At 43.0% G+C, this 17,597-nt stretch overlaps 1 protein-coding gene across 8 annotated transcripts in view; it reads right to left on the reverse strand.

Moving 5' to 3' along the window:
- LOC139416532 (castor zinc finger 1) overlaps positions 1 to 17,597 on the reverse strand; it is a 256,197-nt gene that overhangs the window by 55,006 nt on the left and 183,594 nt on the right. For 2 of the 8 annotated variants that reach the window (XM_071165254.1, XM_071165253.1), the window contains exon 1: positions 4,602 to 4,692. The exons of the other annotated variants lie outside the window; for them this stretch is intronic. In XM_071165254.1, the coding sequence (XP_071021355.1) occupies positions 4,602 to 4,692 (91 nt within the window). Of the gene's footprint in view, positions 1 to 4,601; positions 4,693 to 17,597 lie in introns of those variants that run through there. 8 annotated transcript variants of the gene reach the window in all.

The following is a 17,597-nucleotide window of genomic DNA, read 5'->3' on the forward strand; positions in this document are numbered from 1 at the left end:
TGCTCATCCACAGCTTTACGTTACTGTTGCTTCACGCCATTTAGTACCATAGGTACTGTAGTCGCTCTACCCTGTCTAAAGTGGTGTCGAACTAGTACTTCTAACTTCCTGCAGGATTCTCACCGGCATCTGTAATTTGAATGGCGAATAATGCATCAACGCCCGCTCTACCTTCTGGACACACCTAGTCCCAGCGCTAGGGGAGCCATATGGTGCCTTGATGCATATTCATAACCTTTCTCAGTGTGTCGGGATGCAGCCAGGCTTTAACAAGTGCCTCGCAAACTTCAAATAGAAGACGAAAAGAAAGAGAGAAGAAAGAAAAAGCCAAAGAAGTTGGCCCGTGCTCCCTTTTCTTCTTTCTTCCCCCCTCTGGAAGAGAGGAAGATGAGTATGGGTGCTGATAGCTGATCCCAGCACAGTTGCGTTGTGTGGAAGGAGGGCGAGGACGTACTGGAGCGCTCGAGAGAGTGTCTTACAGTGGCAGGGAGAGGCGGGGGTGACAGCCGGGTGGGTAAACTGTGTTGTCAGGTGGGCTTGACAGTCTTACCAGCAGGGTAAATATCAGAGGCACCCTATCTCCACACACTCACTCACACACACACACACACACACACACACACACACACACACACACACACACGCACGCATGCACGCACGCACGCACAGAGAGAGAGAAACGCTCTGCACGCTCTAATATTAACACTGTCAGAGCTGCAATACTACCCCATTATTATCTGTACACAGGGCCCTCTCTGTAAGCTTGCCTCACTGTCCTCTCCCCTGCTCCTCCATGGAGGTAGCAATTACTAAAGCTAACATCTCTGGTGCTCTCCACTTTTCCTCCTGCACCCCCCCCCCCTCCATTCTTTTCCTCCTTCTTGTGCGATACACACTCTAATGCCGTGCCAGTCAGTTTACCAGCCAGTGACACAGTTGACGGTGTGCCAGCGATTAAGTGGCATTTTATCAAATTAGTTTGGTACCCAGCTGATGTGTAATAAAGGTACAGTAGGATCCCTCAGGTCCACAGACATCAATCCCCGGGGTCTCCGCCAAACTGTGGAGCCGGTAAGCATGGCCCAGAGTTACCTCACTGCACTGCCTAGGAGCCATTCGCTCAATGCTCCAAAACACAGACATATCAACTACGAGTCATATTAAATATTATATAATGAACATTTTGATTTTAAACTATTTCAACATTATAAATGATTTCTTATGTATATCTAGGCCTATACTTCAATTGATTATTTTCCAAATGTTGTCAAAATGCAACTGACTATGTGTGTACACGGTTAATGTAATCGGTTGAGATGAGAGGATTGCTGCCTTCTTGGATGGCATTTTCATTACTAACAATGTTAATTTTTTTTCTCCCCTGTTGGAACCCGCGTCTTTATCAAAGGTGATGGCTTGCTTGGGCTCATTTTCTCAAACGTCTTCTTCCCCGAGCACATTTCCCAAGCCGCTCTCCGGCGAGTGTCAGTCATAAGAAAGATTTGATGGTGAGATCAAAAAGAGAAGGACAGTGCGGAGGAGAGGAGGAGAGTGAGACAGAAAGGGATCTGCCTCCCCGTGCCGCTGAGGAGGGGATTTCTCCAAGCAAGCCCCTGTTTTCAGACGCAAATACAACAAAACACGAGGAGCCGCCACGAGACATCAAAATGTGCGATGTTGACTTTAAAGAGGCCTTCAGATGCATGAGGAGTTGTCAGTGTCAGCTCTTGCCAACCAGTGGGACTAACGGCTGAGAACAGAAGATACAGGCAGAGAAGATCATAACCAATTCAGCAGCTCGGCGAAAAACTATGTCTCTTCCAACCTGTCGATCAGCACGAGATCAGTAAACATTTCTATTGTCCTCTGAATTTCTCCGCTCCTATGATTTCAACTTATATTCAGGAAGACTGTCAGGAAGACAGGCCTAAATAGCAACTGGCAGCTAAGCATATGTTTCTCAACTGTCTCCCCCACTCCATGGACTGGGGCCTTCAACAGGTGCTAGGCTCTCAACTCAACTTTGCTTCATACAAAGAGATCTTCATTGAGAGATATCAAAGATTTTCCTCTGGCTTTTTTAGGTCTGAGCTGGGTCACGACATGTAAAGACGACGTCCATATTTCTCCTGTGTTGTCACGTTCATTCCCTGAGCATTAGGTTCACTCTAAATAGCCTCCAGGAGATTGCATTGGCTCTTGTTCAAATGTGCATTTTCCCCAAAAAACCTGGTCCACAAGTGGGGCCAAAGATATCAGAGGAGCAACAGAAGGCCAACTGTTGAGACGATAGTAGTCAGGGAGATTCTGCACCTCAGCATCCCTTACTAATCAGGTGAGAGAGAGAGAGAGAGAGAGAGAGAGAGAGAGAGAGAGAGAGAGAGAGAGAGAGAGAGAGAGAGAGAGAGAGGGGGAGACAGACAGAAAAATACAAACAAGCTCCGCTCTGCTATTTGAGTTTAGTTAGCCAGAGAGTTAGCGGGATGAGTTATGGTTAGCTAAGAGCCGAGGGACGCTGTATTTATGGGGGGACTGAGTGAGTGTTAAATCCCTGGTAAGAAATAAAGTTGTCCGTGAGCGAACTGGGGGAAACATTTCACTCAGTCTAAAAGGTGGCTTGAAAAAATAAAAGACATCCCTCTTCCTAGGTAAGCACTTTTCCTTACTCCACAAAAGGAAGAATAAAAAAACTGTAGCGCACATTCAAGTGGCCTGAATCTTTAAACAGTACTTGAATAGTAGCATATTTCCCCAAGTAGATCATATCTGGGGGATTCAAGAGCCAAAAGGAGGAAAGAGCCTGATTCCTCTGAAATTGCATGCAGGTTTTGTGACGGATTGTAGCTATGCAGCTTTCTGCACATCAATAGGAGCACACTTGTTGCAGGACAGTATTTCATCCAAAAGCTTTGTAGCACTGTAGTTGACCGGTACACCAAAAATGGAATGGTTTTAGTTTGAAGCAAATTGCTCAGAAACAGGTATTAAAAAGTGAAAATTAGGTATAATTGTCAAATAAGAAAGGACCAAAATGAGACTTCTGTTCAATAGAGTAGCCTTAGAGATCGGTCTTCACACACATACTTCACCTCAAACTTCTAGCCCACCCTAGCTCACCAGTAGTAACAACAATTATTACTTAAAAGGCTGTATTTTTGCATTAACTTAAAAGGCTTTATGCTTTTCCTTCCAGTCTGTGCGGCCTCACTTCCCCTAAGTATTTCTATAAATCACCAGTTACTGTTAACATGTACTCCACAATTCAGTCATCAACCTCCTACCGGGTCAGAGTGAAAACAGAGGGGGAAATATCTGCTTAGTAAAATCACACACACACACACACACACACACACACACACACACACACACACACACACACACACACACACACACACACACACACACACACACACACACACACACACACACACACACACACACACACACACACACACACACACACAAGCTGCAACCATAGCAGTCCTCCTGGGATGCAAGAACGGTTGCCACATCGCCACGGTAACGCAAGACAAATTAAATTGTGTGACTTCACCTTCAGCCTGTTTGCTTTGTTATCAAAACAAATAAACAACCATTGGGAAAATAAAAGCCAACAAACTTCTGTCTCTTGTTTCTTTTCTGAGGGCCTCGTCGAGTGAGGGCCTCGTCGAGGGATGTCAGGCCCATGTAGTGTGTGTGTAAAGAGAGAGAGGGAAAGAGAGAAAGAGAGAGAAAGCGACAGAGAGAGAGGGGGAGAGAGAGGGGGAGAAGGAGGAAAGAAAGAGAGAGAGAGAAAGAGATAGAGAGAGAGGGCCACATGCAAATCTGTTTAGGTTCACAGACCCAGTATTTATTTAACCAAAAGGGGAACATTTTATTGTACTAGAGGAGGATATACTTGTCTGCAGGGACAGAAAGAAAGGAGTCCTTCACCCTCTCCACAGACACTGTTTGCACCCGAAGCTGTAGAAAATCCCTCCGCTGACAAACTTTCCTCCGTACATCAGTAAACACAGTGATACATCTAGCCCAACAGCACAAGTCACTCACTTTAGCTCAGCAAACATTGAAATTCTAGATTTTTTGGTTATTGTGTCCCAACAGCCTGTGAATGTTGCTGAAAACTGCAAACATTCTATCATTATTAATGAATGTAAATGATAACCATTGGCTATGTAAACTGTATGTAATCCTTTAAAAAGTTAAACAGTGTAATCTAGTTAGAAGTACACCTGTGGAATACAGAGGTAACACTAACTAAACATCAAACATCTATCCCCAAAAAGAATTGAACCCAGTCACATTCCATAACTTCAATCACTTTTGGCCAATTCTGAAAATACTCTTTGTTGGTGAAATATACAGGTCTTACATAGTCTAACTTATACACTAAGAATCTTTATAACAACTTGAAAACAAATATACACACACACACGCGCGCGCGCGCACACGCACCCGCACCCTCCCCCCTCCCGTCACTACACATGAGTGCCTCACACTGACAGCCACCAGTACCAGACCTGTGTACCTCAACATATCTTTACCCCCAGTGTCTGTGAGAGAGTGTTGTGTGTGAGAGAGAAAGAGAGAGAGTGTCTTACCTGGCAGGAGACCTGGCAGGAGACCGCCCTCTGTGTTATGTCTCACCTCTCCCTCCTGCTCTGGAAGAATTCTCTCCACAAAGCAAGGCATTTTCCCTCCTTCTCCTCAACCAGCTCAATGCCTGCATGGGCTGTACTCTCTCACTCCCCTCTCTCTTTCTCTATCTTCCTCTCTCACACTCTCTCTGTCTCTCTCTCGCTCTCATTCCCCTCTCCACCTTCCCCTCCCCCTCCCCCCTCCCTCCCTCAGCACAGATGTCAAGGCTGTGCGAGTTTACCCACTTAACCAGTAGGGGTCCTTCACCACCCTCTCCACCCCACAGTTACAGTGGGAAAAGCAGGCCCAGGGAAGAGAGAGGAGCCACTTAACCAGCGTCATCTTGTCACTGCTTACAATGAGAGCCTGTGCCGTGCAGAGTATGTGTGTGTGTGTGTGTGTGTGTGTGTGTGTGTGTGTGTGTGTGTGTGTGTGTGTGTGTGTGTGTGTGTGTGTGTGTGTGTGTGTGTGTGTGTGTGTGTGTGTGGCAGGTGGGTAGTGGGTGGTGAACTCATGGCCTGCTCCCTGGCCCTGTTCAGCCCTATTTGGCCCGGCTCAGTCCTGGCACAGCCCCCATAGTGGTGTGTGTGTGTGTGTGTGTGTGTGTGTGTGTGTGTGTGTGTGTGTGTGTGTGTGTGTGTGTGTGTGTGTGGTGGCACAGATTGAGTTACACTGTATCAGTGAGAGCCAACAGCCGGAGGAGGGAGGAAGCAGGCAGGCGCGCGCGCACACACACACACACACACAGACAGAAACACAGACTCACAGCGACTACTGCTGCTACGGCTGTTGTTGATACTGATCGCATGTGCCACACACACACACAAACACACAAACACACACACACACACACACACACACACACACACTCTCCCCTACAGTGAAAGTTGACGTCTATCAGGTCTCACGTTTCAGGTCTCAATCCATTTTATGTCCCCGGGAGATTGATTTAGGAAAAAAACACAGAAAAGAAAACACCCTTCATTGACACAGGCACGCTAAATCTGAAAGCTCTCTGTAATTCTACAGTGGGGAATTTCTAGTTTCTCTCTTACTTGTGGGGCACTTCTAGCACTGGGAGAATATTAGGTGGCCCACTAGAGAATGCCAAATCCCCAGTACTCACTCATTACAATGAGGGCTGCTGTTGCTTTGCTACAGAAAAGCAAGAGACAAAGTAAACTACAAGAAAGTCAAAGTCTGGAATTAACAATCTTAGGCCCAAATTAATGCGATAGTTCACAGAAAAAACGATCTTTTAGTATTTTGTTAATTAGTCCACTGTTAATAAAATCCCAAAACATGGTACGTCAGCAGTCAAGTTTTCAAGAAAGAGAGAAAACTGTGATGATGATACTTTTTTGGGAACTATCCCCAACACCAAGCACTGGACTACAACTGACCATTAACATAAGTCTAAAACTAAAAAGATAAGTTAGACACGCTATTGTTAATCGACGTGCTTGCAATTGAACCATAAACAAGGCCCTTAATGATATGATATGAGACGAACGATGTCCTATATGAGCGCCAGGCAGTTTATATCTTTAGTGTGATTTCAGCCCAATTCTCATTAAGGGAAGGGACGTTGCTGACAACAACAGAATCTGATCCTACAAGTTTATATGAAATATTGCTCAACTATTTTTACGAGCGTGTATTGAGGCAATACAAAGGTCCCAATTAAGCTCATCTGTCATTCAAATAATGGGGGGGGGGGGGGGGGGATTATCAGCCAAAGCCTTATGATGCAGGCGTCTTTTCTTTTATTGCTCGGGTGGAACAGGATAAGATTATCTGTTGTTAAGATACGATATCCTGGACGACGTGCGGTTGGCATTGTTTAAACAGAGGGTGTATCGCCCTTTATTTGACTCAAACAAACGCTTTTAATGACACAAAAATGGAAGGTAAGCACATTTGACAGACAAGCTTGCGCACCGCCCTTTCAGGGAGTCTCCAATACATTGACAATGAGCAATTAGAGAAATAGGATGTTAAATAATGGGATACGGATGTTAAACTAAGAGGTCGAAGGTCGAGACACTTTTGTTGATAAGGTAATATAGGAGTGAATTTGGTTTGGCACTTTGAAAAGAAAAGAAACGCTGTACTTTCAGTAGGCTATCGATCCTTATTGTACATTCAGTAGGCTATCAATCCTTATTGTACATTCAGTAGGCTATCGATCCTTATTGTACATTCAGTAGGCTATCAATCCTTATTGTACATTCAGTAGGCTATCAATCCTTATTGTATATTCAGTAGGCTATCGATCCTTATTGTACATTCAGTAGGCTATCGATCCTTATTGTACATTCAGTAGGCTATCGATCCTTATTGTACATTCAGTAGGCTATCGATCCTTATTGTACATTCAGTAGGCTATCAATCCTTATTGTACATTCAGTAGGCTATCAATCCTTATTGTACATTCAGTAGGCTATCGATCCTTATTGTACATTCAGTAGGCTATCGATCCTTATTGTATATTCAGTAGGCTATCAATCCTTATTGTATATTCAGTAGGCTATCGATCCTTATTGTACATTCAGTAGGCTATCAATCCTTATTGTACATTCAGTAGGCTATCGATCCTTATTGTACATTCAGTAGGCTATCGATCCTTATTGTATATTCAGTAGGCTATCAATCCTTATTGTATATTCAGTAGGCTATCAATCCTTATTGTACATTCAGTAGGCTATCGATCCTTATTGTATATTCAGTAGGCTATCGATCCTTATTGTACATTCAGTAGGCTATCGATCCTTATTGTACATTCAGTAGGCTATCGATCCTTATTGTACATTCAGTAGGCTATCGATCCTTATTGTACATTCAGTAGGCTATCGATCCTTATTGTACATTCAGTAGGCTATCAATCCTTATTGTATATTCAGTAGGCTATCGATCCTTATTGTACATTCAGTAGGCTATCAATCCTTATTGTATATTCAGTAGGCTATCGATCCTTATTGTACATTCAGTAGGCTATCGATCCTTATTGTATATTCAGTAGGCTATCGATCCTTATCGTACTTTCAGGAGACTATCGATCCTTATCGTACTTTCAGGAGACTATCGATCCTTATCATTGTTTGCGTTTGAATTACCGGTTGCAACAGACAAATAAGTTGCAACCCTCCTGCTTAAATAGAGAAAGCAACAACAACCAAACAACAATGTTTTCAAATAAATAAAATGCCACCATAGTCATCTCATGATTCTCCCTGTAACAAGTGAACAGAGTGAAAAGGCACCTAAAACATACCTTCCATAGACTAGAATGAAGTCCCTCCACACCCACTCCTTTCCCTTGACACCCCCTCCCTGGCTGCTCTGTCTTCAATAATAAAAAACCCTGTTTGACTCTCTGTGTTTTACCGTTGTCTTTCCCTTTTAATAAACAGACACCTCTCCTGCCATTATGCAAGGATGGTTGCATTCCCCTTAAATGGCTCTTTTGACAACTGATCTGTAAATACAGCCAAATCTGCAACTTCCCCTTTTCTCCCCCTCTCTCTCTCTTTCTCCTATGCTCTGTCTCTCCCTTGCCAGCAACCCGGACCCAACAGCCACACACAAACACAGACACACACAATGCCCCCACCTCAGTGAAGCTCTATCTGACACCTTCCCACCCCCCTGGCCCCCACCCCACCAAAACACACACACACACCCCCCCACCAACTCCATTCCCCCTGCCACTATAAAAATACAAATATGCAATAACTCAGGCTGCACTGCCACGCAGCCTCCATCTTGCCCTGTACCGGGGGTTGAAGGGGGGGGGGGGGGGGGGGCTCTCAGGAAGGTCACCAACAAATGGTTTTCCGATTCACTGCCCATGAAATAATTTTGTGTATTAAAACCTGAATCTGCACTTTCTGGCCTGAAAGCTTTTCTAATTATTCCCGTGTCCTTGGGACAGACACAGATCCTTCACACGCGGGAGGGGAAACAAGCTATGGACCGACCACTACAGCCACAAACATCCCCCCTCTCCCTCCGTCTCTCCATTCGCCCCCTCCCTCCCTCTCTCCTCTGCTCTCTTCTCCCCGCTTTACAGCTATCCCCCCAATCTGTTTTCAAAGCGTGTCTGTCCTTTATTAAATTGTTTTCTTTTCCACATTATCAGTTGCCATGGAGACCTCATCTCTCGGATTATTTGAATTTCATTATATCTATTGATTTGGGAGCATTTCATCTTTTTTATTGTTTTTCTGTCAATTTTCGAAACGAATAACCATCTAATTTGCGTCAGCGCTGATTACGTTCGTCCCTCAATAGAGGTCGGCAGCTGCGCCGGGGAAACAAATCAATGAAAAAACATCATAAAACTCGAAAGTACAATCAACCAGGATATGGGTGACATTCCGTGGTTGCTGAAACGAAGTCATCAAAAAATATATACTTTTTTCCCTCTGCATGTGTGAGTGTGCTGAGGAGGACACATACAATGCCTTCAGAACGTATTCTTACCTCTTGACTTATTCTACATTTTGTTCTGTTACAGCCTGAATTCAAAATGGATTCAATTGTTGTTGTTTTCTCACCCATCTAAACACAATACTCCAAAGTGAAAACGTATTATCTGAAATTATTGCTTTTTTAAATGTATTTTTATACAAAAATGTTCAATTCATATAAGTATTCACACCCCTGACTCAATACTTTGTAGAAGCACCTTTGGCAGCGATTACAGCTGTGAGTCTTTCTAGGTAAGTCTCTAACAGCTTTCCACACCTGGATTGTGCAACATTTTCCCATAATTACTTTCAAAATCCTTCAAGCTCTGTCAAATTGGTTGTTGATCATTGCTAGACAACCATTTTCAGGTTTTGCCATAGATTTTTAAGTATATTTAAGTCAAAACTATAACTTGGCCACTCAGGAACATTCACTGTCTTCTTAGAAAGCAACTCCAGTGTAGATTTGGCCTTGTGTTTTAGGTTATTGTCCTGCTGAAAGGTGAATTAATCTCCCAGTGTCTGGTGGAAAGCAGACTGAACCAGGTTTTCCTCCAGGATTTTGCCTGTGCTTAGCTCCATTCCATGTATTTTTTATCCTGAAAAACTCCCCAGTCCTTAACGATTACAAGCATAACCATAACATGATGCAGCCACCACTATGCTTGAAAATATGGAGAATGGTACTCAGTAATGTGTTGTATTTGCCCCAAACATAACCCTTTGTATAAATTAAGTTAATTGCTGTAACACATTTGTTTAAGTTCTACTTAAGTGCCTTGTTACAAACAGGATGCATGTTTTTGGCTTCCTTCTTTTCACTCTGTCAATTAGGTTGGTATTGTGGAGTAACTATAATGTTGCTGATCCATCCTAAGTTTTCTCCTATCACAGCCATTAAACTCTGTTTTAAAGTCACCATTGACCTCATGGTGAAATCCCTGAGCTGTTTCCTTCCTCTCCGGCAACTGAGTTAGGAAGGATGCCTGTATCTTGCAGCGACTGAGTGTATTGATACACCATCCAAAGTGTAATTAATAACTTCACCATGCTCAAAGGGATATTCAATGTCTGCTTTTTAATTAAAAAAAATACCCATCTACCAAATATTTATTTTTTTACCCATCTACCAATAGGTGTCCTTCTTTTCGAGCCGTTGGAAAACATTCCTGGTCTATGGTTGAATCTGTGTTTGAAATTCACTGCTTGACTGAGGGACCTTACAGATAATTGTATGTGTGGGGTACAAAGATGAGGTAGTCACTAAAAAATCATGTTAAACACTATTATTGCAAACAGACTGTGTCCGTGCAACTTGTTATGTGACTTGTTAAGCAAATGTTTACTCCTGAACTTTTTTAGGCTTGCCTTAATAAAGGGGTTGAATACTTATTGACTCAATACATTTCAGCTTTTCATTTTTAATTCATTTGGAAAAACATAATTCCACTTTGACATTATTGGGTATTGGGTATTGTGTTTAGGGCAGTGACAAAATAAATCTCAATTTAATGAATAAAAAAATTCAGGCTGTAACCCAACAAAATGTGGAAAAAGTCAAGGGGTATGAATACTTTCTGAAGGCACTATATGTGTCTGGGCAGACATTTTACAATATATTTCAGGAGATAATAAAGTAAAGCAAATCTCCATACTAATACCCCCCCGCCACCCGTAACCTGACCAAAACAAAAAAAAATGCTTACTTTGTGCTTAAATAATTTATGCAATTTTAGCATTTATATATAAATGTTTTAATAAGCTGCTCGGAGCAAAGTGGCCATTAACAAAACACACAGCTGTCCAATGGGCTAAGCTCGGCAGATCAATTGCTCTCTTTTATGACATGATAAAATGCTTTTAAAGCAATTTACACAAATATGGAAAAAAATGGCTTTGTGTGCTTCATTTATTCATAAGGACGGGTATAAAAAAATAATAAAAATGTCTTACAAAAGCCAGACAGGGGAAGATGGTCCCGGTCCTAACTGGAACGGACTTGCTGCCCTCTCTACAAGGACATAAAGTTTCATTAACGATGCACACAGTCAAAGGCAATTTAGCAAACACAGTGTGCAAAAGAAAACATCAGCATATTGCACAGTGCTCGTGTATTAGGAGGACCTTGCTTGTTGTTTCTCAATTTGTATTCTTTTGGAGGGGGGGGGGGGGACTTTACCCTCCCCTTGTCCAGTGTCACCCTGACCTGTACCAAGGTAAGTGGAGGTTTAGTGGCAGGAAGTATGGCTTCTGAAGGGGCCTACAAAGGTCTTTCTATACATATGTCACAGACACTGTGGTGAGGGCCCTTATGGACATTGAGGAGGACAAAAGGTGGAGCTATATGGATGAGAAGAGAGAGACATGGTCCCTCACCAAAAGAGACAACATCAATTAAAAACAAAAAAAAATGTTCTCAGTCTTCATCATATGACTGCCCTACGAGACCTGTCACCCTACGAGAGTAACTTCCACACTTCAAATGTTTATACTAAATATGTCCACCGTTTCAATGGGTCTGTTGTACACGCGCACATACGTGTTAACACACAGACAGGGAAGAACTGGTCATAGAGCAATTCTAGTGAATGCCAGATGGGCTGGTCCATTTTTAGCCCAGTGGGCCTGTCTAAATTGAGGGTTTTACGCAAAAGGGGCCTTCAGGTGAAAAATGGGCTGGTGTGTCAGAAATGCCCTGGCCGATTTTTGGTCCCAGTTCATCCCTGCACACAGACACACACACGCACTCATCTCCAATTATGCACAGTAGCATAAGGGGAGGCTGAGTTGGTTGGAAGGCTAATCTCATTTCAAAGCATTTTCACTTCATGTGCCGGCAGACAGACAGACAGCGTGCCTCGCCTGGACCCCTCTCCTCTCTCCCAATGCAGGGCTGCCACTAGCACTGAGGGCCCTGTGTTTGGTACACATGTCAACATTTGACAAAGCATTACTTTTCCACCACAATATTCCGCTGCTTGGGCCTCCGAAATGAGGGCGCTAACAAATTAGCCTTTTATGTTTATTTGTGTGTGGGTGTGTCGGAAAAGGGGGGGTTGGGGGCAGCTCATTTTCCAGGCGTCGTATAACCGAACTGAGAGCAGATAGATTGAACGTTTCGGAGTCACGATTCTTCTCCTGATTGCCCTGGCTGTCTATTGTGCAAAACACGGCCCTCCCTCCCTCCCTCGGCCAAAGACAGAAACATGGTAGACTGGATAAACACTATTTTATGCAGTAGACTAGATGAATCGCAAGACAGTAATTACAGTGTTTCTCTCTGTCTCCCGGCAAAACGGTACTGTACAGGCTCACCTCCTTGACACCACACTGCAGAGCCATGTACTGTAAAATTGCAGGTGTGTAACATGTTTGTCGATGCTTCCCCTAAGCCGATAAATATAAATATTACCACCTGATGACAGACAAACAGGGTTTATGTGTTTATCATTTGAAGCTAAAATAAGACTAATACGATTGGATGGTATGTATCGTGTGATGCAAAACATTGCATGGCGGCTTTGAATAAAAGTTGGGAACTTTTTTGCTATCCTTGCAGTTTGTCCTCCCCCCTCATCAATGTGGCAAAAATAACAGGCTTCTGTCCCAAACTAAACATTCCCACACTATAGCCTGCGTTTGGCTAGATCTCTAATAGCAATACGCTCACACTGCACTGATCAGGGCCCAACACTTCCTGCTTGAAAAGGCACTGTTTGCTTTAGTTTGGGCATTTGGACTTGGCTTTTGAACTCAGCCAGACCTTTGTATTTATATTGTACTTATTATGGATCCCCAAAGGCAGCAGCTTTAACAAAAGATTTCACAATAAATGTAAGAGTTTCATATAAATAATACATGTTAATATGCCATATGCAGTATATGACAATATAATGTCACACAAATACATATTAGCATATTATTTGCAATTTCAATTGAAACGAAGAGCATTCTAACATCCATTGTTGTGAAAAGTGCTAAGGTTGGTCTCCGAGACTAATGTCTCCGGAAATGGGGTCATCAGGACAGACGACTGGGATAGATGTCCAGTTGGGCCTCTTTCTTAACCCCTCACTTGCCTGTCTGTCAATCTATGCACCAGCTAATTACAATGACGAGAGTCAAGTATCCACTGAAACACACACACACACACAAAAAGTGAACCATCATCCGGCCGATCTGTGCCCCAGATGTACTGGGCAGTAAACCATGATGCTGTCAATGTCCAAGGCTTTAAAAAGCACAATTAAGGGAGGGACACTGCTTGAATAATGCATCATTATTGACCCTTGTTTGAATTCCTCTGAAAGGTACATTAAGATATAGAAACGTGGAAGGAACGCAGTGGGGAAAAGAGCGTCTCTCTCTCTCTCCATGCTTCCCTAATGCACTCTCCTGCTGTACTCTGACTTCCTGTGGACCCCTAATGTGCCCGCTCGCCGGCTGATGAAGACTGCAGTTAATGAGGCCCCTGTTTCTGAAATGAAGTATCTCTGAAACCATCAACAAGCATTACTATCAAGCTCCTGCCCCCTGATCTCATAACCCTCCCCTCCAATACACACACACCACCAACCCGAGCCCCCCTCCCACACCTCTCAGTGCCACCATGGGTTCAGGCAGCTGGGCTAGACAGGGGGTTGGGATGGTGTGGAGAGGAAAGGAGAGAGGGAGGAGATTTGAGGGTTAACTGTCCCTTAGGGGGCTATCACTGCACTGGGCAGCCATCACTGCTGGTGTCCCCGACTCGCAATTGACAACCAGGCCCTGACAGATTAGCATCCAGTCAAGACAAATCCATTCCTGGGCAACAATTAAAATAATCACTTTTGTGAATTTGGGGTTTTGTGTGAAAGGGTGGGGCAGTTGGTGGATATGGGGAGAGGAGGGCTTTTTAATGAAAATAAAATATTTGTGTTTGCATACTACCGTGGCTGAAACCTGGGAGGATTGAGCACATTCTTGATGTTTAATCACTTGCTCTGGGAATAATTCAGGGCTTCTACGTTAGCATGCATTTTTAACATTTCCATTAGGCTCATGTAGAGAAATGGGGAACCAAGTTTATTAACAGTTAGAAACTCTCAAAGAAGCAAACAGACAATACTTCATTTTATCTGAAGGAGGACAATCATCCTGTGCCTGTTTTCTGAAGAAAAAACCCTATTTCATTACAATGCCTGAAATAATAAGCATTTCAGAGGGAGGGGGGGTGCCCTACTGAATGATATTCCACAGTATGGATAGAGGGCACTGGAATAATTAGGCGAGTTCTGCAACATCCCGAATGCCAAGGACAGGTGGATTAAAGTATTAAAACAATCGCATTTCAGTCTTGAAATAGTCCTGCACACGACTCAGCATCATGCGCTGAGTCCTGTTCAAGTTCAGCTGCCAGCCCCATAACGCCTTGGGAGAAAAAAATCCCAGAATCCCATTAGCTATTACGTATTTGCATCTCAGAAGACCTAATCTACGCCCCAAATTGCACCCTATTCCCAATATAGTGCACTACTTTTGACCAGGGACCTTTTTTACTTTTGCTCTGATCAAAAGTAGTGCACTATGAAGGGAATAGGGTGCACTTTGGAAGGCAGTCCTACTGAAACGTGAGCAAATTTCACCGATGATTACCCTGTGTGTTCAATACAACAATACATGATAAAATAATACATGATTGAAAGGTAGTCTTCCAAAATCGTACAGCCTGCAAGGGCACATTTTTGCATCCTGTTGGTTTTCGAACACTGGCATTTCATGGCGGAATACGGGATCACAATCAATCGTCTCTACTTACAAAGTAGAAGTTTAACAGTTGTCCACTGATTAGAAGGCTGTGAATCGGGCTTCAAGCAAGGGGGAGAGGGAAATTGCAAACGTCACGGGTTAAGACAAAGTTCATCCCTGATTCTATTTACAGAGGAGAATTAATAAGAGCTAAAGGTGATAATGGTGCTAGCACACTCAAACATTAAGGCTGAGTGATTTTTTATTGAATCAAAGGGACAAGTCTGTACCCAGGCATTGCAATCAAAAGGGACCTGTGTTTCCTGTATCTTTTCCAATGCTTTGAAAAAAAATACAAATCTAAGGTCACATCAAGCAATGGACTGCTCTTTCTCACGATCCATATAACTGCCTAAATACCCAAGTATATTACATTTATATGTCAGTAATTTAGCAGATGCTGTTACTCAGAGCGACTTACACTAGTACATTTTCATACTGGTCCCCCAATATTCCAATATCTGTGTTTAGAACGGAATACAGAATCCTGACAGCACCGATCTACTTTTAAGTGAAGATGTGGAGAGGAAGGTTAAGAGAACTCGTTAAATTCTTTTAAAAATTCCATTAGTGAGCTCTTTGCTAACGTGGGATTTTATCGGAGAACCACTTTCTTTAGAGCAACCAAACTTATTTCATCAGCATAGGCTGCAAATGGACAGCTCTCTAAACTTAAGCACCCATTTAGATGGCTAAGAGGACAGGAAATACTGGAAAAGGACAAAAGAGACAACAGGTACGAAAATAGAAAACCTACATATTTCTTTACGGATATTGCCTTTTACTCATACACATATTCTCTTTCCACAGTTGTGTTACTTAATTCTCAAACCACAGAATGTATGTTGAAAATACATAGCCAAACATTATGTTTGTCCCTTGAAACACCGTACATTACAGTAACCAAGACATGAATTAGAGAAACAACAACTCTGATTTCTTACAAATGACAATAATGAAGGTTAGCCCTGATGAAATCTAAGCCTCTTAGCTGAACACGTGCCATCTGTGCCCACAATATTGCACCCTGGGAACCTTCCTACTGTCTATCACTTACTCTCCAAAAGAGGGACGGAGAAATGGACTTTAAGTAGGAATCCCCAGGTCAACGTGCTTTCGCAGTCAGGCCTTAACCGTGGAATGTACCCGACACAACTGACAACAAAAAGGAAGCCTCTCTCTCTTGCCGCTCGCCAATAGAGAGAGAGAGAGAGGAACCTGTGGCCTTCAGTCTCCCAGCAAAGACGCACTTAACCAACTCTGACAGCTGCCAGCTCCTTGACAATTGGGGTCAGTTAAAGGAAAAGTAGCTCAAGTTTGCAGGGGAGATTTGGCTCCACGAGATGTTCAGGAGCAACTGCCCACCGCAGCATCAAAGGGGATTATGGGGACAAGGCCATCTGTTGCCAGAACCGGCGCAAGCCCTTTTATGTCTCGGCTCGTGTGCACAGAGAGTGAGAGAGAGACAATACCTCAAGACCATGGCTCCATCCCAAATGGCACCCTTATCCCTGTGAAGTGCACTACCTTTAACCAGGCTGGTCAAAAGTAGTGCACTACATAGGGAATAGGGTGCCATTTGGGACACAAGCAATACCTCCCTAAGTTGTAGAAGTAAGAGTGGAGTGAACCAGGGCTGGGTCAGGACCACGTGTTGGCCTCAGATGAAGGGGTTAAGGACATTACTCGTACTAGGACAAGGTGATGTCATGAATAGGCTGAGTGAACGTTGAAAATGTGCCCAATGAAATCGAGTGAAAGCACTGGAAACAAATAGATCACATGGTATTGCACGTGGTATTGCAATACGATGTGCAAGTGACCTCATCTTACGTCATACTGTACTTCCTGGGTCATGTCCCAGGTATTTTGAATACGCTTCAAGATTATTATCATTATCATCAAATTCATGAAAACACGTCATTTAAGATATAGAAAATGATATTTCTATTAGTGTATTGATTTTCTCATAACCAATGAATTCAATTTAAATATTTGACACAAAAGAAGTAAGACAAAAAAGTTAAAAAATCTAATTTGAACTACAGTTGAATTGAGTTTACATACATTTAGGTTGGACTCAACCACTCCACAAATTTCTTGTTAACAAACTATAGTTTTGGCAAGTCGGTTAGGACATCTACTTTGTGCATGACACAAGTCATTTTTTCAACAATTGTTTACAGACAGATTATTTCACTTATAATTCACTGTATCACAAATCTAGTGGGTCAGAAGTTTACATACACTAAGTTGACTGTCTTTAAACAGCTTGGAAAATTCCAGAAAAAGATGTAATGGCTTTAGAAGCTTCTGATAGGCTAATTGACATCAATTGGAGGTGTACCTGTGGATGTATTTCAAGGCCTACCTTCAAACTCAGTGCCTCTTTGCTTGACATCATGGGAAAATCAAAATAAATCAGCCAAAGCCTCAGAAAAACAATTGTAGACCTCCACATGTTCGGTTCATCCTTGGGAGCAATTTCCAAACGCCTGATGGTACCACGTTCATCTGTACAAACAATAGTACGCAAGTATAAACACCATGGGACCACGCAGCCGTCATACTGCTCAGGAAGGAGACGCGTTGTGTCTCCTAGAGATTAACGTACTTTGGTGCGAAAAGTGCAAATCAATCCCAGAACAACAGCAAAGGACAATGTGAAGATACAGAAGGAAACAGGTACAAAATTATCTA

The sequence above is a fragment of the Oncorhynchus clarkii genome, chromosome 9 (assembly GCF_045791955.1).
Source record: "Oncorhynchus clarkii lewisi isolate Uvic-CL-2024 chromosome 9, UVic_Ocla_1.0, whole genome shotgun sequence".
Classification (NCBI taxonomy): Eukaryota; Metazoa; Chordata; class Actinopteri; order Salmoniformes; family Salmonidae; genus Oncorhynchus; species Oncorhynchus clarkii.